Below are 27216 nucleotides of genomic sequence, written 5' to 3'. Positions count from 1 at the left end.
AATAATTACGTAAAAACCCCAACGGTCAAAACGACCCCCTGTGAGCAAGCACTTGGCGACAGTAGGAAGGAAAAACTCCCTTTTAACAGGAAGAAACCTCCAGCAGAACCAGGCTCAAGGAGGGGCAGTCTTCTGCTGGGACTGGTTGGGGCTGAGGGAGAGAACCAGGAAAAAGACATGCTGTGGAAGGGAGCAGAGATCAATCACTAATGATTAAATGCAGAGTGGTGCATACAGAGCAAAAAGAGAAGAAACACTCAGTGCATCATGGGAACCCCCCAGCAGTTACGTCTATAGCAGCATAACTAAGGGATGGTTCAGGGTCACCTGATCCAGCCCTAACTATAAGCTTTAGCAAAAGGAAAGTTTTAAAGCCTAATCTTAAAAGTAGAGAGGTGTCTGTCTCACTGATCTGAATTGGGAGCTTGGTTCCACAGGAGAGGAGCCTGAAAGCTGAAGGCTCTGCCTCCCATTCTACTCTTACAAACCCTAGGAACTACAAGTAAGCCTGCAGTCTGAGGGCGAAGCGCTCTATTGGTGGTGATATTGGTACTATGAGGTCCCTAAGATAAGATGGGACCTGATTATTCAAACCTTATAAGTAAGAAGAAGAATTTTAAATTCTATTGTAGATATAACAGGAAGCCAATGAAGAGAGGCCATATGGGTGAAATATGCTCTCTCCTTCTAGTCCCTGTCAGTACTCTAGCTGCAGCATTTTGAATTAACTGAAGGCTTTTCAGGGAACTTTTAGGACAACCTGATAATAATGAATTACAATAGTCCAGCCTAGAGGAGATAAATGCATTAATTAGTTTTTCAGCATCACTCTGAGACAAGACCTTTCTAATTAAAAAAAAATAAAAATCAGGGGATAACCACCGGAACCACTTAGCCTCAGGGCCAATATCGGACTTACTTCTTGTTTTATTCTTTCTGAATTAAAAAGTCAGTCCCTGTGTGCTGCCAACATTGTCATCAAACCTGCACATTTTTAATATATATACTACAATCAGGTCCATAAGTATTTGGACAGTGGCACACCTTTGTGTAACTTTGCTTCTGTACAAATCCACACTGAAGTTGAAATGAAACAGTCAGGATGCACTGGTAATATTGACTTTCAGCTTTAATTCAAGGAGTTTAACAAAAATGTCACCTTAATTATTTAAGAATTATAGCTGTTTGTATAAACAGTCCTTCCATTTTCAGAGGTCATATGTAATTGGACAAACTACAACCCCAATTCCAATGAAGTTGGGACGTTGTGTAAAATGTAAATAAAAACAGAACATAATGATTTGCAAATCCTGTTTAACCTATATTCAATTGAATACACCACAAAGACAAGATATTTAATGTTCAAACTGATAAACTTTATTGTTTTTGTGCAAATATTTGCTCATTTTGAAATGGATGCCTGCAACACATTTCAAAAAAGTTGGGACAGGGCAACAAAAGACTGGGAAAGTTGATGAATGCTCAAAGAACACCTAATTGGAAACAGGTGAGTGTCCTCATTGGGTATAACAGGAGCATCGCCAAAAGGCTCAGCCGTTCACAAGCAAAGATGGGATGAGGACCACCACTTTGTGAACAACTGCGTGAAAAAATAGTCCAACAGTTTAATAACAATGTTTCTCAATGTTCAATTGCAATGAATTTATGGATTCCATCATCTACAGTCCATAATATAATCAGAAGATTCAGAGAATCTGGAGAACTTTCTACACGTGAGTGGCAAGGCAGAAAACCAACATTGAATGCCCATGACCTTCGATCCCTCAGGCGGTAGTGCATTAAAAACCGACATCATTGTGTAAAGGATCTTACCGTGTGGGCTCAGGAACACTTCAGAAAACCATTGTCAGTTAACACAATTCGTCGCTACATCTACAAGTGTAAGTTAAAACTCTATCATGCAAAGTGAAAGCCATACATTAACAACATCCAGAAATGCCGCCGCCTTCTCTGGGCCCGAGCTCATTTGAAATGGACAGATGCAAAGTGGAAAAGCGTACTGTGGTCTGATGAGTCCACATTTCAAATTGTTTTTGGAAATCATGCACGTCTTGTCCTCCAGACAGAAGAGGAAAAAGACCACCCAAGTTGTTACCAGCGCAAAGTTCAAAAGCCAGCATCTGTGATGGTATGGGAGTGTGTTATGGGCACTAACACATCTGTGATGGCACCATCAATGCTGAAGGTACATCCAGGTTTTGGAGCAACACATGCTGCCATCCAAGCAACGTCTTTTTCAGGGACATCCCTGCTAATTTCATCAAGACAATGCCAAGCCACATTCTGCATGTGTTACAACAGTGTGGCTTCATAGTAAAAGAGTGCAGGTACTAGACTGGCCTGCCTGCAGTCCAGACCTGTCACCCACTGAAAATGTGTGGCACATTATGAAGCGCAAAATATGACAACGGAGACCCCTGACTGTTGAACAACTGAAGTCGTGCATCAAGTAAGAATGGGAAAGAATTCCACCTACAAAGCTTTAACAATTAGTGTCCTCAGTTCCCAAAAGCTTATTGAGTGTTGTTAGAAGGAAAGGTGATGTAACACAGTGGTAAACATACCACTGTCCCAGCTTTTTTTAAACGTGTTGCAGGTATCCATTTCAAAATGAGCAAATATTTGCACAAAAACAATAAAGTTTATCAGTTTGAACATTAAACATCTTGTCTTTGTGGTGTATTCAATTGAATATAGGTTGAAGAGGATTTGCAAATCATTGTATTCTGTTTTTATTTACATTTTACACAATGTCCCAACTTCATTGGAATTGGAGTTGTACAACTTATATCACTTTTACAGCCTTTTTTTTGACAAATTATAATGGATACATGAACATTTCCAAGTTACTGAATAAGTCTTGGACTTCATTTCCATCTTTCACTCAGAAATTAAAAACAGTATGATACGTTACTGGTGACGGTGGCAGAGAAGAGAACACTGGACAAACTGCTAGATGTTATGGACGATGCCAGTTACCCTCTGCATCCCGTCATCAGCAACCAGAGGAGCCTCTTCAGTCACACACTGCTCCTTCCCAAGTGCAGGATCAACAGACTGAAAATCTCCTTTGTCCCTCAAACCATCAGACTGTACAACTCCTCACTCGGGGGTAACAGGAAGACAGAGGATGGGAAGAAGAGGAACAGTAGGAGCGAGTAAACCAGTAGTGAGCAGTATTTCTGGCATTTATATTTGTATTTACATTTTGCAAATTGTTTTCACTTTTGAGTGTGTGCTTCTTACCCTGTGTGCTGCCATACAATGCTGCTGGAACCTCAATTTTCCAGAGGGAGTCTTCCCAAGGGATCAGTAAAGTTCTATCTAATCTAATCTATAGTAAATAGGTTTGATTTTGCAAGAAGGAGACTAGCGAGGGAAGCCACCAAGACAACTCTGAAAGAGTTATAGGCTGTGTGTGTGTATATGTGTGTATGAATGGTGATGCAAGTTTTTAGCGTACTGAGGCTTATCACAGAGACTGGAAAACTGTGCAACGACTTATCCTTGATACCAGAACCAGAGTTTTCACTTAAAAATAGAACAATATATTCTGACAACATCCAGGTCTCAGTGAATTCTCTATAATATAAACATTTTCAATATCAACCCACCAAATCTCACAAAATGATCGAGATCAAATAATTGATCTCGATCTGGTTGACAGGAATCTTTTTTCACGTTATCTGGTTTGAAATCCGTGATTGCTCCTGTCTGAGGTTCATGTCCATGGACCGCAGAGGATTAATGGTCTCGATGATGAGAAGACGTCATGCGCGCACACACACACACGTATTCATGTTATCGTATAATGCTTCATTTTTCACTCCTTCTAAGTGCATCTGTTCTGGCTTGTGGCCATGTGTCTGTCAAGCAGATGAGAGGTTTTGTTGCCACAGTGTTGAAAAGCTCATCTCTCAACTTTCACCTCAACACTTTATCCTCGTTTGAGCTGAAGAAAGAGATAAAATCACTACTTCATCTCTGTCGTTCTCACACATACTGGAGGAGAGTTTGCACTTTTTCTGCCTCAGCATTATTTGGCTTTAACGTGACCTAACAGCCATGGTTTGTTGGCACTTTTAATGAGCTTGGTGTATGTAGAGGCTAAGGTTTCTTTTACTGGAACCCAGGCCACGTGTCTCTCACCTCCGCCGAGATCAGATGACACCGCTGAGCACAGACGGGCTCCGTCCCCACTTACAGCCACTGGTCTCAAACTGAAGCTTTTTCATAAGTGAACTCACCTGTTGCACACTTGGATCAGTGAACTGTGATTTACAGCAGAACCACGACTCAGTGGATATGATCTCAGAGGATCACAGATTACAAGTGTCTCATCAACCGATCAGAATTGCTTCCTGTAATGTAGGAAGGGCTGCATAAATCCACACAAACACACTTATCTAATAACACAGATCAACAGATTCAAATATGGGCTTAAGTATAAAAATACAGCTCACAATTCTAATTGGCAGCATCATGAATCATTGCCCATATCTGATTTATTACTTCACTCCTTGAGGTTTGCAGGTGTGAGTGTTGCCCTCAGTACACTGGGGCACTGGATCCAACTTTATTTAACTAATACTTTATTTATTTATTTAACAACTGCATTATTAAGATTTTTTTGCCTCCAGTAATCACAAGCACACAATTTGCATTTACTTGGAAGATTTTGCTCAAAGATACCTTCAGGTTATCGTTATTATTTCATTCATATAGCACCAAATTACAACAGAGTTGCCTCAAGGCGCTTCAAACAAGTAAGGCCTAACCTTACTAACCCACAGAGCAGCAGTGGTAAGGAAAAACTCCCTCTGAGGAAGAAACCTCAAGCAGACCAGACTCAAAGGGGTGACCCTCTGCTTGGACCATGCTACAGACATAAATTACAGAACAAATCAGAAAACCAATATACAGGAAATGCAGTTGGTGCACAGGACAGGAGGGTCACCAGCACAAATACCACACCAATCTCTGGATGGAGCTGCACCTTAAACACAGAGAAAAAACAGAATCAGGCATCAGAAAGACAAGAAATAGAGTATAATTTTCAGCATTAAACAACAAGAAAAACAGGAAATACTAAGGTGATCGCCGGCCACTCCCCCTAAGCTTCACTAAAAGACCCAGAATTTAGGTAAAGTTGAGGTCACGACACGCTCCGTTTCCTAATAAAATGAATTAAAAGAGTAAAAAGTGTAAAACTCTACTATGTCAGTATGCTAGCCAAACGAAAGGGAAAATAAGTGTGTCTTAAGTCTGGACTTGAAAATCTCCACAGAATCTGACTGTTTTATTGACGCAGGGAGATCATGCCACAGAACAGGGTACGATAAGAGAAAGCTCTGTGACCCGCAGACTTCTTATTCACCTTAGGGACACAAAGTAGTCCTGCACCCTGAGAACGCAAAGCCTGGGCCGGTACGTAAGGTTTAATTAGATCAGCTAAGTAGGGAGGTGCCAGTCCGTGAACAATTTTATAGATGAGTAGCAGAACTTTAAAATCTGATCTCACTGTGACAGAAAGCCAGTGGAGGGATGCCAAAATGGGTGTAATGTGGTCGAACTTTCTGCTTCATGTCAAAAGTTTGGCTGCAACATTTTGAACTAATTGGAGAGCTCTATTATCATATTATATAATTATTATTATAGTATTACCAACAGACCTTCAGTGACTGGCAAACTCGACAGATTTCATTTTTAGTTTTTAAATTTATGATATGTTTAACATAATAATGTATTTAACAGTAATAATTTAGGATCCACTGTGGACAGTTAAAAAGCAAATTGCCCACAAAATGTACTGGAGGCATTTATTTATTTACGCTCTTGAGGAATTGGCAGTTTGGTGGCTTTGCAAAATCCCTAATGAGAATATAAGGTCAATGACAGAAGGCTGAAAATATATAATGTGGCATGTAAGTATTGTAAGAATTTAATATGCTACATAGATTTCTTGCAGAATTTCATTGACTTATTATTACTTTTTTATTTTTTACTGTCTTGGCCCACCTTGTATGGCACTGATCAAAATTGGTAAATAAACACATGAAGATGATAGATAGATTAGATAGATTGATAGATAGATACTTCATTCATCCCCCTTAGGGGGAAATTCATCTGCCAGAGAGCATGCATACATACACAATGCAACCATCCAATGAAATACCAATAAAATAGACAAAGCTGGACATACATTTATTTACTTTGAATTGAGCTAAACTTCTTCTGTTTAAAGGAGCTGAATTTGGTGCTCAGTATCAGAGGCATCACAGTTTCCAGCAATAACAAGACTCAAGCATCAAGCCCTGAGGTCTCAGTGCACACCTGTGAACCCTGGAGGACCTCCTGCCAGCAGATGGCAGAATCACAGGTAGTGTACTGGACTCACTTCAGGCCACGTACTGGTGGTATTATTACTATTATTATTATTATCATTATTTTTTTCCCAAAAAGCAGATTCTGTGTATCATCTGGAATCCAATTACATTCTCAGTACATAAAAAAAGCATACGCGCGTGCGCACACACACACACACAGATGAATTAACTGGTTAATTAATTAAGTCTGTTTTTTAGGATATTTTATTTTGACCTGAAGGATGTAACGTATTGTCATGACATATGTTTGATTTTATCAAAAGTACAGCATTCAACAATTTAAATGAAAAGCAAGACTATTTTTTACATTATAGTTACAATGTAAGTTTTTGAAAGTTATGTGTTGTGAATATGTGTCAGCTTACAGAGGCAGGTCGATTCTCTCTGGTTTAACCTGAGAGGGAGAGAGAGAGAGAGAGAGAGAGAGAGACTTCCAAAACCGTCCTTGGGGCTTGGGGGTTCTCATAAAACATCCTGGCCTCGGTTTTATATCTGAAAAACAAGATTTTCACAAAGATTGCTTCGCTGAAGTCATCATTTTATTATTGTTTGTGTAAACAGTGGTTTATTATCCATAAAAAATGAAGGGACAGAATGTGAAATAGAAATATTTGGTGTTTTACAATACAAAACTTTTTTTTTTTTTTTTAAATATCCAGTCAGTCGAGAACTTTCTGAAAATTGTTCCAGAAAACTGTGTGTTAAAATACAGATGAAAGTGAAATTGACTGTCAACTGGGTAATTTGATCACACTGTACACAAACTGCTTCACCAGCAGGATGGTGACATCTTCAGCGTGAGGAGCACAGCCACAGCAAGGAGGCACGGCGCCGATGGGGCTGTCGTTCCCGGCTCAGGGTCAGTACCAGCTCCAGGCCCTGTGGAGGCCGATCGCTTCCACCCATATCATCAGCAGTTCAGAGACGGAGAGATGACGACTGCAGGTTGTCTACAGCACGGCTCGTCCTCCTTGAGCTGCCTGCAGGAGGTGCACAGCCCTGATACCTGCTCTGTTAGTCACAGCCCGAACAGTGAGACGGCAACAACCTGGGGCCACTACAACAGCACCGTTCAGGTCTCACAAGCACAAACCTTCACTCTGTGTGCACATTGAACACCGGTCCAAAGTAAAATACAGGTTAAATTTAAATTTTTAAATTCAAATTCAGTAAAGTGTGTAAGAAAAGTTGAACTTTTGACTGAATGTAGGCAAAGTAATATCACATACTTTGGCTGTTGGCGTAACTTATTTTCACCTGCTGTGACCCTCAGCTCTGAAATCTATCTATGCAGATTTAACACAAAGAATAGGTACAAATAAGATTTTAAAGGTGTCCTAAATTATATTTTATTTATCAGTTTTTTTCGGCACGCACACACACACATACAACCCCAATTCCAGTGAAGTTGGGACGTTGTGTAAAACGTAAATAAAAACAGAATACAATGATTTGCAAATCCTCTTCAACCTATATTCAATTGAGTACACCACAAAGACAAAATATTTAATGTTTAAACTGATAGACTTTATTGTTTTTGTGCAAATATTTGCTCATTGTGAAATGGATGCCTGTAACACATTTCAAAAAAGCTGGGACAGTGGTATGTTTACCACTGTGTTACACCACCTTTCCTTCCAACAACACTCAATAAGCATTTGGGAACTGAGGACACTAATTGTTGAAGCTTTGTAGGTGCAATTCTTTCCCATTCTTGCTTGATGTACAACTTCAGTTGTTCAACAGTCCGGAGTCTCTGTTGTTGTATTTTGCGCTTCATAATGCGCCACAGATTTTCAATGGGTGACTGGTCTGGACTGCAGGCAGGCCAGTCTAGTACCTGCACTCTTTTACTACGAAGCCAAGCTGTTGTAACACGTGCAGAATGTGGCTTGGCATTGTCTTGCTGAAATAAGCAGGGACGTCCCTGAAAAAGACGTTGCTTGGATGGCAGCATGTGTTGCTCCAAAAGGATGTACCTTTCAGCATTGATGGTGCCATCACAGATGTGTAAGTTGCCCATGCCATGGGCACTAACACACCCCCATACCATCACAGATGCTGGCTTTTGAACTTTGCACCGGGAACAATCTGGATGTTTTTTCCTCTTTTGTCCGGAGGACACGATGTCCATGATTTTCAAAAACAATTTGAAATGTGGACTCATCAGACCACAGCACACTTTTCCACTTTGCATCTGTTCATTTCAAATGAGCTCAGGCCCAGAGAAGGCGGCAGCTTTTCTGGATGTTGCTGATGTATGGCTTTCACTTTGCATGGTAGAGTTTTAACTTGCACTTGTAGATGTAGCGACAAACTGTGTTAACTGACAATGGTTTTCTGAAGTGTTCCTGAGCCCACGCACAATGATGTCGGTTTTTAATGCAGTGCCGCCTGAGGGATTGAAGGTCACGGGCATTCAATGTTGGTTTTCAGCCTTGCTGCTTATGTGTAGAAAGTTCTCCAGATTCTCTGAATGTTCTGATTATATTATCAATCAATCAATCAATCAATTTTTTTTATATAGCGCCAAATCACAACAAACAGTTGCCCCAAGGCGCTTTATATTGTAAGGCAAGGCCATACAATAATTATGTAAAACCCCAACGGTCAAAACGACCCCCTGTGAGCAAGCACTTGGCTACAGTGGGAAGGAAAAACTCCCTTTTAACAGGAAGAAACCTCCAGCAGAACCAGGCTCAGGGAGGGGCAGTCTTCTGCTGGGACTGGTTGGGGCTGAGGGAGAGAACCAGGAAAAAGACATGCTGTGGAGGGGAGCAGAGATCGATCACTAATGATTAAATGCAGAGTGGTGCATACAGAGCAAAAAGAGAAAGAAACAGTGCATCATGGGAACCCCCCAGCAGTCTACGTCTATAGCAGCATAACGAAGGGATGGTTCAGGGTCACCTGATCCAGCCCTAACTATAAGCTTTAGCAAAAAGGAAAGTTTTAAGCCTAATCTTAAAAGTAGAGAGGGTGTCTGTCTCCCTGATCTGAATTGGGAGCTGGTTCCACAGGAGAGGAGCCTGAAAGCTGAAGGCTCTGCCTCCCATTCTACTCTTACAAACCCTAGGAACTACAAGTAAGCCTGCAGTCTGAGAGCGAAGTGCTCTATTGGGGTGATATGGTACTACGAGGTCCCTAAGATAAGATGGGACCTGATTATTCAAAACCTTATAAGTAAGAAGGAGAATTTTAAATTCTATTCTAGAATTAACAGGAAGCCAATGAAGAGAGGCCAATATGGGTGAGATATGCTCTCTCCTTCTAGTCCCCGTTAGTACTCTAGCTGCAGCATTTTGAATTAACTGAAGGCTTTTTAGGGAACTTTTAGGACAACCTGATAATAATGAATTACAATAGTCCAGCCTAGAGGAAATAAATGCATGAATTAGTGTTTCAGCATCACTCTGAGACAAGACCTTTCTAATTTTAGAGATATTGCGTAAATGCAAAAAAGCAGTCCTACATATTTGTTTAATATGCGCTTTGAATGACATATCCTGATCAAAAATGACTCCAAGATTTCTCACAGTATTACTAGAGGTCAGGGTAATGCCATCCAGAGTAAGGATCTGGTTAGACACCAATGTTTCTAAGATTTGTGGGGCCAAGTACAATAACTTCACTTTTATCTGAGTTTAAAAGCAGGAAATTAGAGGTCATCCATGTCTTTATGTCTGTAAGACAATCCTGCAGTTTAGCTAATTGGTGTGTGTCCTCTGGCTTCATGGATAGATAAAGCTGGGTATCATCTGCGTAACAATGAAAATTTAAGCAATACCGTCTAATAATACTGCCTAAGGGAAGCATGTATAAAGTGAATAAAATTGGTCCTAGCACAGAACCTTGTGGAACTCCATAATTAACTTTAGTCTGTGAAGAAGATTCCCCATTTACATGAACAAATTGTAATCTATTAGACAAATATGATTCAAACCACCGCAGCGCAGTGCCTTTAATACCTATGGCATGCTCTAATCTCTGTAATAAATTTTATGGTCAACAGTATCAAAAGCAGCACTGAGGTCTAACAGAACAAGCACAGAGATGAGTCCACTGTCCGAGGCCATAAGAAGATCATTTGCAACCTTCACTAATGCTGTTTCTGTACTATGATGAATTCTAAAACCTGACTGAAACTCTTCAAATAGACCATTCCTCTGCAGATGATCAGTTAGCTGTTTTACAACTACCCTTTCAAGAATTTTTGAGAGAAAAGGAAGGTTGGAGATTGGCCTATAATTAGCTAAGATAGCTGGGTCAAGTGATGGCTTTTTAAGTAATGGTTTAATTACTGCCACCTTAAAAGCCTGTGGTACATAGCCAACTAACAAAGATAGATTGATCATATTTAAGATCGAAGCATTAAATAATGGTAGGGCTTCCTTGAGCAGCCTGGTAGGAATGGGGTCTAATAGACATGTTGATGGTTTGGATGAAGTAACTAATGAAAATAACTCAGACAGAACAATCGGAGAGAAAGAGTCTAACCAAATACCGGCATCACTGAAAGCAGCCAAAGATAACAATACGTCTTTGGGATGGTTATGAGTAATTTTTTCTCTAATAGTTAAAATTTTGTTAGCAAAGAAAGTCATGAAGTCATTACTAGTTAAAGTTAATGGAATACTCAGCTCAATAGAGCTCTGACTCTTTGTCAGCCTGGCTACAGTGCTGAAAAGAAACCTGGGGTTGTTCTTATATTCTTCAATTAGTGATGAGTAGAAAGATGTCCTAGCTTTACGGAGGGCTTTTTTATAGAGCAACAGACTCTTTTTCCAGGCTAAGTGAAGATCTTCTAAATTAGTGAGACGCCATTTCCTCTCCAACTTACGGGTTATCTGCTTTAAGCTACGAGTTTGTGAGTTATACCACGGAGTCAGGCACTTCTGATTTAAAGCTCTCTTTTTCAGAGGAGCTACAGCATCCAAAGTTGTCTTCAATGAGGATGTAAAACTATTGACGAGATACTCTATCTCACTTACAGAGTTTAGGTAGCTACTCTGCACTGTGTTGGTATATGGCATTAGAGAACATAAAGAAGGAATCATATCCTTAAACCTAGTTACAGCGCTTTCTGAAAGACTTCTAGTGTAATGAAACTTATTCCCCACTGCTGGGTAGTCCATCAGAGTAAATGTAAATGTTATTAAGAAATGATCAGACAGAAGGGAGTTTTCAGGGAATACTGTTAAGTCTTCTATTTCCATACCATAAGTCAGAACAAGATCTAAGATATGATTAAAGTGGTGGGTGGACTCATTTACATTTTGAGCAAAGCCAATAGAGTCTAATAATAGATTAAATGCAGTGTTGAGGCTGTCATTCTCAGCATCTGTGTGGATGTTAAAATCGCCCACTATAATTATCTTATCTGAGCTAAGCACTAAGTCAGGCAAAAGGTCTGAAAATTCACAGAGAAACTCACAGTAACGACCAGGTGGACGATAGATAATAACAAATAAAACTGGTTTTTGGGACTTCCAATTTGGATGGACAAGACTAAGAGTCAAGCTTTCAAATGAATTAAAGCTCTGTCTGGGTTTTTGATTAATTAATAAGCTGGAATGGAAGATTGCTGCTAATCCTCCGCCTCGGCCCGTGCTACGAGCATTCTGACAGTTAGTGTGACTCGGGGGTGTTGACTCATTTAAACTAACATATTCATCCTGCTGTAACCAGGTTTCTGTAAGGCAGAATAAATCAATATGTTGATCAATTATTATATCATTTACCAACAGGGACTTAGAAGAGAGAGACCTAATGTTTAATAGACCACATTTAACTGTTTTAGTCTGTGGTGCAGTTGAAGGTGCCATATTATTTTTTCTTTTTGAATTTTTATGCTTAAATAGATTTTTGCTGGTTATTGGTGGTCTGGGAGCAGGCACCGTCTCTACGGGGATGGGGTAATGAGGGGATGGCAGGGGGAGAGAAGCTGCAGAGAGGTGTGTAAGACTACAACTCTGCTTCCTGGTCCCAACCCTGGATAGTCACGGTTTGGAGGATTTAAGAAAATTGGCCAGATTTCTAGAAATGAGAGCTGCTCCATCCAAAGTGGGATGGATGCCGTCTCTCCTAACAAGACCAGGTTTTCCCCAGAAGCTTTGCCAATTATCTATGAAGCTCACCTCATTTTTTGGACACCACTCAGACAGCCAGCAATTCAAGGAGAACATGCGGCTAAACATGTCACTCCCGGTCCGATTGGGGAGGGGCCCAGAGAAAACTACAGAGTCCGACATTGTTTTTGCAAAGTTACACACTGATTCAATGTTAATTTTAGTGACCTCCGATTGGCGTAACCGGGTGTCATTACTGCCGACGTGAATTACAATCTTACCAAATTTACGCTTAGCCTTAGCTAGCAGTTTCAAATTTCCTTCAATGTCGCCTGCTCTGGCCCCCGGAAGACAATTGACTATGGTTGCTGGTGTCGCTAACTTCACGTTTCTCAAAACAGAGTCGCCAATAACCAGAGTTTGATCCTCGGCGGGTGTGTCGTCGAGTGGGGAAAAACGGTTAGAAATGTGAACGGGTTGGCGGTGTACACGGGGCTTCTGTTTAGGGCTACGCTTCCTCCTCACAGTCACCCAGTCGGCCTGCTTTCCCGGCTGCTCGGGATCTGCCAGAAGGGAACTAACGGCGGCTAAGCTACGTTGGTCCGCACCGACTACAGGGGCCTGGCTAGCTGTAGAATTTTCCACGGTGCGGAGCCGAGTCTCCAATTTGCCCAGCCTGGCCTCCAAAGCTATGAATAAGCTACACTTATTACAAGTACCGTTACTGCTAAAGGAGGCCGAGGAATAACTAAACATTTCACACCCAGAGCAGAAAAGTGCGGGAGAGACAGGAGAAGCCGCCATGCTAAATCGGCTAAGAGCTAGTAGCTGCGCTAAGCTAGCGGATTACTAAAACACGCAAAGTGAATAATGTGTAAATAATTTAGAGGTGATTCAGCAGAAGGAGTGTTTTAGTTAAGGCACGTGAAAGATTACACTGGGAAACAAATCGTTATCTAGATAACTAGATCAATCTCACTGCGCAGATTAACAGCTAACAGATACAACAAAACACCGCTGTGCTCCGAACAGGAAGTGATACAATACCGCAGTGAGAGCCAACCAGTTGCTGTTACACACATATTACACACACACACCACACATATACACACACACACACACACATATACACACACCAACACATATACACACACACCACACACACATATACACACAACACACATATACACACACACACACACACACATATACACACACACACACATATACACACACACACACACACACATATACACACACACATATACACACACACATATATACATACATAACAACGAATAACAAGACAGACAAGCAGAGACAATATAGATTAATCAGCAAACCAAAATGTCTGAACACAGCAGAACAAACAGATAAAACAAAAGAACAGTAACAAAGTCAGTTAACGTAATTTATAGTACTATAATAAGTAATCTTATTGTTTTTATAAAGTCTTTTTAAGACAGCCAAAGTACCAGATAATTTACTACTATCAGAACAATTATTCCAGATTTTAACACCCTTCATGGAGACGCAATGACTTTTTACAGTAGTTTGAATCTTTAAGCTGTCAAATACTCATGTTCCTCTCAGATGATAAAAGGACTCCCTAATTTTAAATAGTTCCTGGACATGTTGAGGCAAGAGTTTATTGTTAACTTTATGCATGGTCTGTACTGTAACATAATCAACCAAATCCCAGAATTTCAAAATGTGTGAACAAACATACTGGGTTTGTTGGCTCACAGTATGCTTCTTTACTTATAACTCTTACAGCTTTCTTTTGTACCAAAAATATTGGATTTGTAGTTGTTTTATATGTGTTTCCCCAAACCTCATTGTAGTAAGTCATATATGGGATAAGCAATGAATGATACAGCGTGACCAACGAATGCTGGGAGAGGATTATGCATGTAAAGGTTTAGTTGTTTAATGGCGCCTTTTAAAGGTGTTGTCACACTATGCTGGATTGAAATGATTTGTCCGGTGGCAAAAATACAGACAACCACTGAATGTTGAGAGACTTTACCGATGGATGTGAATGGATGACAAACAAATAAGGAATGGATAAAATGAACCGGACAAAATGTACTACAAATGTATAAGCATGGGTCACATGACAGACAAGGAACAACCTATAAATACAGTGAACTGGCCATGGCACACACCATTCCTACGATTCCCAACAATTCACATCTCCAGTTTGTCTTTCAACATGTCACCAAAGAAGCCAGGGAAGGAGAAGCAGAAGGCTCCAGCCAAACTGGTCATACAGTCCAAACTGATATAGAGAACTATAGAGAGACTCACTACTTAGCTCTCAGTTTTGGTTCAAGGTGGCAGATAGCACCTACTTCCCAGAAATACGTCCAAAAATCACATGTAGATGCAAAAAAATGCCTCTGACCAAGAACATAGCTGGAATACAACCCACATACTCAGAACTATTAGATCTGTTAGAAATCTGTCATTCCTTGTACTTGATGTGTATGTGTGAGGGATGGCTGAGGAGGAATGGCCGAGAAGGAAAACTTTGTTTTGATTCTGAAAACAGAGCTACTGCAACATCTAGTGTCAGAAAAAAAATAATATTTTAGGACATTCTAGTGTTGTCTTGGCCATCTCACAAAAATCTGCATACACTGTGCAAAAAAATCAGACTTTTACAAGAGCTATACTAAAATGTCAAAATGTTCCATTAACCCCAAAGAAGAAAAATTGAAAACTACTGTAAGATGGTCATGTATAACCTCTCTTTCAGTGTCAGTAATACAAATAAATAAATAAATAAATTCAACGAACTGTTCTAGAAGACAAAAAACTCATTTCAGTTGTCTTCTTGAAATTCACTTTTGCTCATATTTCCACAGGAATCCTTCCCAGAACTAACATCTGTGCCAGCAGAGCGTTATTGCTTCGTATCTCGGAGTTATTCGTCCTCCAGTTTACGGAGTCCCATCCAACAGGTCAGCGGCTGTGTTTGGTGGAACCCAAAATACATCACACTTTGCAGAACAAGACACCTAAAGGATGTGTCGAATTGATTAGAAACCAAACCACTCTGCTATAATTTCTAACCTGCCAGGTGATTGGGGAACATCTTTTGTGGAGGCTGTAGCTAATTAAGATGTTGTAGGGTTATATCAGTTAAGGGTTGGGGGGGGGGGGGGCAAACCTGGGACCTTCTTAGTGTGATACAACCATGCTAACTGCTAATCCACCTTACTTACCTTACTACGCTGTTGGCTCTTACAATGGATATCGTTAGCATGGTGCCAAACATTTAGAAGTACTTTCCTGTTAGAAAAACATTATTTATCAAAATTACTAAGTAGGTAGCTTAGCGGTGTTTCATGTACACACATAAATAAAAACATATATATTTTAAAATTTCACGAACAGGTCCAAGAAGGTCATATCTGAGCCTGCTGCATGCAGATACCAAAGCTAGCTGGCTTTTGAGCTGCTGCAGACAGTGAATGGCAGAGGCTAACGCTAACTGGATTGCATGCTAGCATTTCTTGTCATACAACTCACTGCAAATTATATCAGTATGTTCCTGGAAGTTTATTCTTTAGATTTTTGTCTTATTACTGTTACTTTAGTAGTTAGCCGTATTGGCAGTTTGTGACTGTTTTTTTTTTTTTAACCACAGTTTTTCTGTATCAAATTTCATTGAAGTTGAACTCAATACAAAATATCTGATGAGATTATTCAAATGAATATTTTCATAACTGCAACTGTAGACCTATGATCTTTTCCTGAACTTTATGTAACAATATTTGTATGTATAGTAGCAAGATATGTTCTTCATGTTCTTTTGGCTGCTCCTGTTAGGGGTCGCCACAGCAGATCAATCGTTTCCATCTCACCCTGTCCTCTGTATCTTCCTCTGTCACACCAACCACCTGCATGTCCTCCCTCAGCACATCCATAAACCTCCTCTTTGGCCTCTGTCTTCTCCTCCTGCCTGATGGCTCCATCCTCAGCATCCTTCTCCCTATATACCCTGGGTCCCTCCTCGGCACATGTCTAAACTGTCTCAATCTTGCCTCTCTAACTTTGTCTCCAAACCGCCCCACCTGAGCTGTCCCTCTATGTTCATTCCTAATCCTGTCCATTCTTTTAACTCCCAAAGAGAATTGCAACACCTTCAGCTCCTCCACCACCAGCTCTTCCTCCTGTCTTTTTGTTAGTACCACGGTCTAGTAAACTTTCCCCTTCACTCTTGCTGATATTCTAGGGTCACAAATCACTCCTGCCACCTTTCTTCACCTACTCGCCTCTGCCTGCACTCTCTTCTTCACCTCTCTACTACACTCTCCATTACTTTGGACAGTTGACCCCAAATTTTTAAACTCATCTACTTTCACCATTTCTACTTCATGTAACCGCATTATCTCTTGTCTCAGAGTGATGCTGAAAAACTAATTCATGCATTTATTTCCTCTAGGCTGGACTATTGTAATTCATTATTATCAGGTTGTCCTAAAAGTTCCCTAAAAAGCCTTCAGTTAATTCAAAATGCTGCAGCTAGAGTACTGACGGGGACTAGAAGGAGAGAGCATATCTCACCCATATTGGCCTCTCTTCATTGGCTTCCTGTTAATTCTAGAATAGAATTTAAAATTCTTCTTCTTACTTATAAGGTTTTGAATAATCAGGTCCCATCTTATCTTAGGGACCTCGTAGTACCATATCACCCCAATAGAGCGCTTCGCTCTCAGACTGCAGGCTTACTTGTAGTTCCTAGGGTTTGTAAGAGTAGAATGGGAGGCAGAGCCTTCAGCTTTCAGGCTCCTCTCCTGTGGAACCAGCTCCCAATTCAGATCAGGGAGACAGACACCCTCTCTACTTTTAAGATTAGGCTTAAAACTTTCCTTTTTGCTAAAGCTTATAGTTAGGGCTGGATCAGGTGACCCTGAACCATCCCTTAGTTATGCTGCTATAGACGTAGACTGCTGGGGGGTTCCCATGATGCACTGTTTCTTTCTTTTTGCTCTGTATGCACCACTCTGCATTTAAACATTAGTGATCGATCTCTGCTCCCCTCCACAGCATGTTTTTTTCCTGGTTCTCTCCCTCAGCCCCAACCAGTCCCAGCAGAAGACTGCCCCTCCCTGAGCCTGGTTCTGCTGGAGGTTTCTTCCTGTTAAAAGGGAGTTTTTCCTTCCCACTGTAGCCAAGTGCTTGCTCACAGGGGGTCGTTTTGACCGTTGGGGTTTTACATAATTATTGTATGGCCTTGCCTTACAATATAAAGCGCCTTGGGGCAACTGTTTGTTGTGATTTGGCGCTATATAAAAAAACTGATTGATTGATTGATTATTCCACCGGGCTCCCTCTTATTCACACACATGTACTCAGTCTTGTTCCTACTGACTTTCATTCCCCTTCTCTCCATAGCATATCTTCACCTCTCCAGGTTAGACTCAGCCTGCTCTAATCTTACAGATCACAATGTCATCTGCAAACATCATAGTCCATAGAGACTCCTGTCTGATCTCATCTGTCAACCCGTCCATCACCATTGTGAACAAGAAAGGACACCGAGCTGATCCTTGGTGTAATCCCACCTCCACCTTGAATGAGTGTCATTCCTACTGTCACTACATCTCACCACTGTCACACTATCCTTGTAAATGTCCTGCACTACCCTCACATACTTCTCTGCCACCCTAGACTTCCTCAAATAATACCACAAGTGTTCTCTTGGCACCATGTCATAAGCTTTCTCTAAATCAACAAATACACAATGTAACTCCTTCTGGCCTTCTTCATCAGTAATCTCAGAGCAAACACTGCATCTGTAGTGCTCTTTCTCTGCATCACACCATATTGCTGCTCACAGATATTCATGTGTTTTCTAAGCCTAGCTTCTACTACTCTTTCCCATAACCTCAAGCTGTGGGATCAGCTTTATGCCTCTGTAGTTACTGTAGCTCTGCACATCACCCGTGTTCTTAAAAATAGGATCCAGCACACTTCGTCTCCACTCCTCAAGCACCCTATCACTTTCCAAGATTTTATATGAAAATTCAGTAAGGTATATCTTATATATTATATTCCAATACTAAGGTGGAACTATGCTAGTATATAAAGGTATATCTAAATATCTAAAAAGGAAGAGTAAAAAAGAGGAGAGTAGAAAAGAGTAGATTGGAGCCACTTAGGTGCCTGGTCTTGAGAACCAGGGATGGTTCTTATATGGTTGGGTTGTTTAGAACCAGGGATGGTTCTAACATTCTTATATGTTAAGAATGCTTAATTCAATTGTGATCAGAGTTGACAGGTATATTGTGATAGATGGGAAGAAATAGTTGGTTATTGGACGGGATCAGTCAATGATCAAGGTCAAAGATTAAGGTCAAATTTCCAGCCTTGTGCTAATACAGTAGTGTTCAGAATAATAGTAGTGCTATGTGACTAAAAAGATTAATCCAGGTTTTGAGTATATTTCTTATTGTTACATTCAGTTCAGTTCAGTTTATTTGCCATTTGCAGTAAAACTACATTGGAAAAAACGTTGCAAGAGCTTAGTGTGCATAAACATACGTTTTAAAAACATGGACACAAAGACATAATAAATAATAAATGAATAAATAGATAACACTTGCCACAATAAAAGCAATAAGAGATAATAAAAACAGTAAAGTGCTTGTCAGTCAGTGTGCACAGTTCAAAGCCATCACAGCTTGTGGAAAGAAGCTGTTTACATGGTGAGACGTGGTGCATTTAATAGAACGATAGCGTCTCCCAGAAGGAAGAAGCTCAAATATATTCTTAGCAAGATGGGTGGGGTCATTAATGATCAGTAATGCCCGCGAAAGAAGCCTGCCTTTAAAAATGTCCTCCAGGGCTTGCAGCTCACAGCCTGTTACCCTGCGAGCAGAACGCACCACTCTGTTTAAAACTTTTTTTCTTTACATGTAAGATTTCCAAACCATACAGAGATACAGTTTATAAGGAGACTTTCAACAGCACAGTGATAAAAATTTAAAAGAATGTGCTTATTTAGAGTAAACTCCTTAGGTTTACGTAGAAAATAGAGCCGCTGTCTGGACTTTTTGGCAATAGCTTGAGTGTTAGCATGCCAGCTCAAATCATTAGAAAGGGTCACACCAAGAAATTTCACACTGTCAACCCTCTGTACCTCTGTGTTGTTAATAATAATAGGCAAGTGAACATTACTTTTCCCAAAATCAATAATCAGTTCATTTGTTTTGGAAGTATTAAGAACTAAATGATTTTGTTCACTCCACTGGACTACATGCTGAACCTCTGACCGATAGAGTCATCACCATCTGAATTGACAAGACCAATAATAGTAGTATCATCTGCATATTTGATGATCATATTATTGGGAAAAGACGCAACACAATCATATGTGTACAAAGTGTAGAGCAGAGGACTTAGAATACATCCTTGCGGAGAACCTGTATTCACAAGAAGTACATTTGAAAAACAGTTGTTAATTTTAACCCTCTGTGGTCTACCAGTTAAAAAGTTTAAAATCCACTTGCAAATGGCATCACATAAGCCGAGAGTTTTCAATTTGTGAATGAGCTGCACTGGAACAAGAAAATTAAAAGCAGAGCTGTAGTCTATGAAAAGCATACGGACATAAGATTTTCCTTTGTCCAAGTGCTTATACACAGACTTCAGCGTGAAGGAGATGGCATCTTCGACACTCCTGTTGCGTCTGTAAGCAAATTGGAGCGGGTTCACAGACACTGATATTTGACTTTTAATATAGTCAAACACCAGACGCTCAAAAGTCTTCATTAAAACAGAGGTTAAGGCCACAGGCCGATAGTCGTTAAAACAGGTCACAGGCATCTTCTTAGGTACTGGTATTATGTCTGACTTTTTAAAAGATAAAGGGACAGTACAGTACTGCAGTGACAAGTTAAAAAGGTCTGTTAAAACAGGAGCTAGTTGCTCTGCGCACAGTTTGAGCACCCGGGGTGGGATTCTGTCCGGTCCAGGGGCCTTCCTCACTTTGGTCCTGGACAAAACCCTTTGGACTTCTTCCAGAGTAATGGTAAGTCCACTCTGCTCAAATGAAAAGACAACAGGCTCAGTGTTCCCAGTTTCAAATCTACAATAAAACTGATTAAGGTCATTTGGCAATCAATCAATCAATCAATTTTTTTTATATAGCGCCAAATCACAACAAACAGTTGCCCCAAGGCGCTTTATATTGTAAGGCAAGGCCATACAATAATTATGTAAAACCCCAACGGTCAAAACGACCCCCTGTGAGCAAGCACTTGGCTACAGTGGGAAGGAAAAACTCCCTTTTAACAGGAAGAAACCTCCAGCAGAACCAGGCTCAGGGAGGGGCAGTCTTCTGCTGGGACTGGTTGGGGCTGAGGGAGAGAACCAGGAAAAAGACATGCTGTGGAGGGGAGCAGAGATCGATCACTAATGATTAAATGCAGAGTGGTGCATACAGAGCTAAAAGAGAAAGAAACAGTGCATCATGGGAACCCCCCAGCAGTCTACGTCTATAGCAGCATAACTAAGGGATGGTTCAGGGTCACCTGATCCAGCCCTAACTATAAGCTTTAGCAAAAAGGAAAGTTTTAAGCCTAATCTTAAAAGTAGAGAGGGTGTCTGTCTCCCTGATCTGAATTGGGAGCTGGTTCCACAGGAGAGGAGCCTGAAAGCTGAAGGCTCTGCCTCCCATTCTACTCTTACAAACCCTAGGAACTACAAGTAAGCCTGCAGTCTGAGAGCGAAGCGCTCTATTGGGGTGATATGGTACTACGAGGTCCCTAAGATAAGATGGGACCTGATTATTCAAAACCTTATAAGTAAGAAGAAGAATTTTAAATTCTATTCTAGAATTAACAGGAAGCCAATGAAGAGAGGCCAATATAGGTGAGATATGCTCTCTCCTTCTAGTCCCCGTCAGTACTCTAGCTGCAGCATTTTGAATTAACTGAAGGCTTTTTAGGGAACTTTTAGGACAACCTGATAATAATGAATTACAATAGTCCAGCCTAGAGGAAATAAATGCATGAATTAGTTTTTCAGCATCACTCTGAGACAAGACCTTTCTGATTTTAGAGATATTGCGTAAATGCAAAAAAGCAGTCCTACATATTTGTTTAATATGCGCTTTGAATGACATATCCTGATCAAAAATGACTCCTAGATTTCTCACAGTATTACTAGAGGTCAGGGTAATGCCATCCAGAGTAAGGATCTGGTTAGACACCATGTTTCTAAGATTTGTGGGGCCAAGTACAATAACTTCAGTTTTATCTGAGTTTAAAAGCAGGAAATTAGAGGTCATCCATGTCTTTATGTCTGTAAGACAATCCTGCAGTTTAGCTAATTGGTGTGTGTCCTCTGGCTTCATGGATAGATAAAGCTGGGTATCATCTGCGTAACAATGAAAATTTAAGCAATACCGTCTAATAATACTGCCTAAGGGAAGCATATATAAAGTGAATAAAATTGGTCCTAGCACAGAACCTTGTGGAACTCCATAATTAACTTTAGTCTGTGAAGAAGATTCCCCATTTACATGAACAAATTGTAATCTATTAGACAAATATGATTCAAACCACCGCAGCGCAGTGCCTTTAATACCTATGGCATGCTCTAATCTCTGTAATAAAATTTTATGGTCAACAGTATCAAAAGCAGCACTGAGGTCTAACAGAACAAGCACAGAGATGAGTCCACTGTCCAAGGCCATAAGAAGATCATTTGTAACCTTCACTAATGCTGTTTCTGTACTATGATGAATTCTAAAACCTGACTGAAACTCTTCAAATAGACCATTCCTCTGCAGATGATCAGTTAGCTGTTTTACAACTACCCTTTCAAGAATTTTGAAAGGGTAATGAGGGATCAAAGTCAGTAATGTTCGCTCCTTTAGGTTTCCATGTGGTTGCAGCATTCAGTCCCTCCCACATTAGATGTGGGTCATCTGCATTGAGGTAACCTTCCATTTTGTCACCCCAGGAGCGTTTTGCAGCTCTAATAGACCGCTCCAAAGAGTATCTGGCTTGCTTGCAAGCAGCATGGTCACCAGATTTAAAAGCCTCAGCACGCTCCTTTAATTTTTGTCTCACATCAGCATTAATCCAAGGTTTCTGACTAGGATGATGTGTGATAACCCTCTGCGAGACACATATCGATGCAAAAATTTATATATCCAATAATAGCATCGCAGTATTCGTCCAGATCCTCTGACTGGAGGACAAGACCAATCTGTCGCATCAAAGCAGCCTTGGAGTTGAACCTCACTGTCCCTGGTCCAACACTGTACAGTGCAGGTTATTGGCTTCAGTTGTCTACTCCTCTGAATGTATGAAGGAAGCAGAAGAATGGAGGAGTGATCTGACTTGCCGAAGGGGGTCTAAGTAGGGACTTATAAGCTGATTTAACGTTACTGTTAACAGTGGTCTAAAATATGTGCCCCCCCTTGTGGGGAGTTTCACATGCTGATAATAGTTAGGTGAGACCGCTTGAAAGTTACTTTTATTAATGTCCCCAGCCACAATAATCACTGAGTTTGGGTGAGAGTTTTCATAAGTATGTATGATGTCACTGAAATCACTAAGAGCATCAGAAGTGTCAGCCCGTGGATGAATGTAGACAGCGCATAAAAACATTACAGAAAACTCTCGGGGGAGATAAAAGGGGCGACATTTGATGACAAGGCACTCCAGGTTAGCTGTGCAAGTTTGATTCATTATAACGGTGTCCGTGCACCAGCGTTCATTAATAAAAAAAAAAAACACACACCTCCTCCTTTTGACTTCCCGGTGCGTTCGCTCACTCTGTCGGAGCGGTAAATAGAGAAGTCCGGCGGCTGAATGGCAGAGTCTGGCACCTCACTGCAGAACCATGTCTCCGACAGGCAGTACACGGAGCAATCTCTGGCCTCGCGCTGGGTCTGGATGCGGCTCAGCAGGACATCCATCTTGTTTGGCAGAGACTGGACGTTCGCCAAATAAATAGACGGCAGCGGGACTTTGCAGGGGCATCCGCGGAGTTTAACGAGCAGACCTCCTTGCTTTCCCCTGTGCTTACGCTTCCTACGCTGATGGCTGTAGGCGTCCCCATCGTGGAGCTCAGGTCGGCGGTGTACACGGCGTTGGCTCCGCACGGTCCCCTCGCTCTGCTCTCGGCTTCCCTGACTTGACTCTTGGCCCCTGTAGCCTCGCATGGGGCAAACATTAAAGTCAGCACACCTCAGTTCAGGGATTACATGGGATAGGCCACCAACTTTATCCCGGATCTGAATAAGTAATTCACGATCATACGTGACAGTGGCAAGTGTTCCAAAAACGAATAAAAACAACCTAAAACACACAGAACACAAGTGAGCTCTTGCTCTTGGGACGGCGCCTTCCCTCGGCGCCATCTTGACACACCAAAACCACACCCGCTTGCCATATGGGAAACAAGGTACCAGTAGATTCAGTAGATTCTCACAAATCCAACAAGACCAAGCATTCATGATATGCACTCTTAAGGCTATGAAATTGGACTATTAGTAAAAAAAAAAAAAAAAAAAAAAAGTAGAAAAGGGGGTGTTCACAATAATAGTAGCATCTGCTGTTGACGCTACAAACTCAAAACTGTTATGTTCAAACTGCTTTTTTAGCAATCCTGTGAATCACTACACTAGTATTTAGTTGTATAACCACAGTTTTTCATGATTTCTTCACATCTGCGAGGCATTAATTTTGTTGGTTTGTAGCCAAGATTTTGCTCGTTTACTAGTGTGCTTGGGGTCATTGTCTTGTTGAAACACCCATTTCAAGGGCATGTCCTCTTCAGCATAAGGCAACATGACCTCTTCAAGTATTTTGACATATCCAAACTGATCCATGATACCTGGTATGCGATATATAGGCCCAACACCATAGTAGCAGAAACATGCCCATATCACAATGCTTGCACCACCATGCTTCACTGTCTTCACTGTGAACTGTGGCTTGAATTCAGAGTTTGGGGGTCGTCTCACAAACTGTCTGTGGCCCTTGGACCCAAAAAGAACAATTTTACTCTCATCAGTCCACAAAATATTCCTCCATTTCTCTTTAGGCCAGTTGATGTGTTCTTTGGCAAATTGCAACCTCTTCTGCATGTCTTATTTAACAGAGGGACTTTGTGGGGGATTCTTGCAAATAAATTAGCTTCACACAGGCGTCTTCTAACTGTCACAGCACTTACAGGTAACTCCAGACTGTCTTTGATCATCCTGGAGCTGATCAGTGGGTGAGCCTTTGCCATTCTGATTATTCTTCTATCCATTTTGATGGTTGTTTTCCATTTTCTTCCACACGTCTCTGTTTTTTTGTCCATTTTAAAGCATTGGAGATCATTGTAGATGAACAGCCTATAATTTTTTGCACCTGCGTATAAGTTTTCCCCTCTCCAATCAACTTTTTAATCAAACTACGCTGTTCTTCTGAACAATGTCTTGAACGTCCCATTTTCCTCAGGCTTTTAAAGAGAAAGGCATGTTCAACAGGTGAACATCACTACTCATCACTAATTGAAGAAAATAAGAACAACCTCAGGTTTCTTTTCAGCACTGTAGCCAGGCTGACAAAGAGTCAGAGCTCTATTGAGCTGAGTATTCCATTAACTTTAACTAGTAATGACTTCATGACTTTCTTTGCTAACAAAATTTTGACTATTAGAGAAAAAATTACTCATAACCATCCCAAAGATGTATCGTTATCTTTGGCTGCTTTCAGTGATGCCGGTATTTGGTTAGACTCTTTCTCTCCGATTGTTCTGTCTGAGTTATTTTCATTAGTTACTTCATCCAAACCATCAACATGCTTATTAGACCCCATTCCTGCCAGGCTGCTCAAGGAAGTCCTACCATTATTTAATGCTTCAATCTTAAATATGATCAATCTATCTTTGTTAGTTGGTTATGTACCACAGGCCTTTAAGGTGGCAGTAATTAAACCATTACTTAAAAAGCCATCACTTGACCCAGCTATCTTAGCTAATTATAGGCCAATCTCCAACCTTCCTTTTCTCTCAAAGATTCTTGAGAGGGTAGTTGTAAAACAGCTAACTGATCACCTGCAGAGGAATGGTCTATTTGAAGAGTTTCAGTCAGGTTTTAGAATTCATCATAGTACAGAAACAGCATTAGTGAAGGTTACAAATGATCTTCTTATGGCTTCGGACAGTGGACTTATCTCTGTGCTTGTTCTGTTGGACCTCAGTGCTGCTTTTGATACTGTTGACCATAAAATTTTATTACAGAGATTAGAGCATGTCATAGGTATTAAAGGCATTGCGCTGCGGTGGTTTGAATCATATTTGTCTAATAGATTACAGTTTGTTCATGTAAATGGGGAATCTTCTTCACAGACTAAAGTTAATTATGGAGTTCCACAAGGTTCTGTGCTAGGACCAATTTTATTCACTTTATACATGCTTCCCTTGGGCAGTATTATTAGACGGTATTGCTTAAATTTTCATTGTTACGCAGATGATACCCAGCTTTATCTATCCATGAAGCCAGAGGATACGCACCAATTAGCTAAACTGCAGGATTGTCTTACAGACATAAAGACATGGATGACCTCTAATTTCCTGCTTTTAAACTCAGATAAAACTGAAGTTATTGTACTTGGCCCCACAAATCTTAGAAGCATGGTGTCTAACCAGATCGTTACTCTGGATGGCATTTCCCTGATCTCTAGTAATACTGTGAGAAATCTTGGAGTTATTTTGATCAGGATATGTCATTCAAAGCGCATATTAAACAAATATGTAGGACTGCCTTTTTGCATTTACGCAATATCTCTAAAATCAGAAAGGTCTTGTCTCAGAGTGATGCTGAAAAACTAATTCATGCATTTGTTTCCTCTAGGCTGGACTATTGTAATTCATTATTATCAGGTTGTCCTAAAAGTTCCCTAAAAAGCCTTCAGTTGGTTCAGAATGCTGCAGCTAGAGTACTGACGGGGACTAGCAGGAGAGAGCATATCTCACCCGTGTTGGCCTCCCTTCATTGGTGCTGGCTTCATCCTTAAATAGGGGACACCTGATTCACACCTGTTTGTTCCACAAAATAGACAAACTCACTGACTGAATGCCACACTACTATTATTGTGAACACCCCCTTTTGTATTTTTTTTTTTTTACTAATAGCCCAATTTCATAGCCTTAAGTGTGCATATCATGAATGCTTGGTCTTGTTGGATTTGTGAGAATCTACTGAATCTACTGGTACCTTGTTTCCCATGTAACAATAAGAAATATACTCAAAACCTGGATTAATCTTTTTAGTCACATAGTACTACTATTATTCTGAACACTACTGTATATAGGAAAATTGTAAATTTTGTGGATATGAAGTTATTTAATGTATTGTTAGTGAATTTAACTGTTCACATCTAAACATACTTAACGTTTCCCAAGATGCCAGACACTTTGACATTTGGTTGTGGTTTCACTGTGCTCCCTAAACATTTGTAATTTTGTGCTACCTATGGTGAATCTTTGCAAATCCATGAATAAGGGTGACGTAAACAGAAATTCATAGAAATTTGGGGAGCGTGGAGAGCCACCAAAATGCTGCACACCTTATCACACCTTTATTTACATTTTGACCTCAAAATCAGGTAGACCTGGTTCCTTTCAAAATGTCAAAAACATTGTTAGACACTTTAGTTTCTGTTTGAGTGCTGTAGCATACAGTATGTATAGACTGATACCATGACAAATAAATAAATATA

At 40.6% G+C, this 27216-nt stretch overlaps 1 protein-coding gene across 2 annotated transcripts in view; it reads left to right on the top strand.

Annotated features, from left to right (window-relative positions):
* Positions 1–27216, top strand: part of foxn1 (forkhead box N1) — a 56392-nt gene that overhangs the window by 15052 nt on the left and 14124 nt on the right. Inside the window, exons 2-4 of one of the 2 annotated variants that reach the window (XM_034168909.1) lie at positions 6266–6400; positions 7187–7483; positions 15346–15441. In XM_034168909.1, coding sequence (XP_034024800.1) covers positions 6386–6400; positions 7187–7483; positions 15346–15441 — 408 coding nt within the window. In that variant the 5' untranslated portion in view covers positions 6266–6385. Of the gene's footprint in view, positions 1–6265; positions 6401–7183; positions 7484–15345; positions 15442–27216 lie in introns of both variants that reach the window. The other variant, XM_034168908.1, reaches the window with a different exon arrangement.

Source organism: Thalassophryne amazonica, chromosome 4 (assembly GCF_902500255.1).
Source record: "Thalassophryne amazonica chromosome 4, fThaAma1.1, whole genome shotgun sequence".
Lineage (NCBI taxonomy): Eukaryota > Metazoa > Chordata > Actinopteri > Batrachoidiformes > Batrachoididae > Thalassophryne > Thalassophryne amazonica.
Note: the sequence above shows the minus strand (reverse complement) of the source record. Positions and strands in the feature narration are given on the sequence as shown.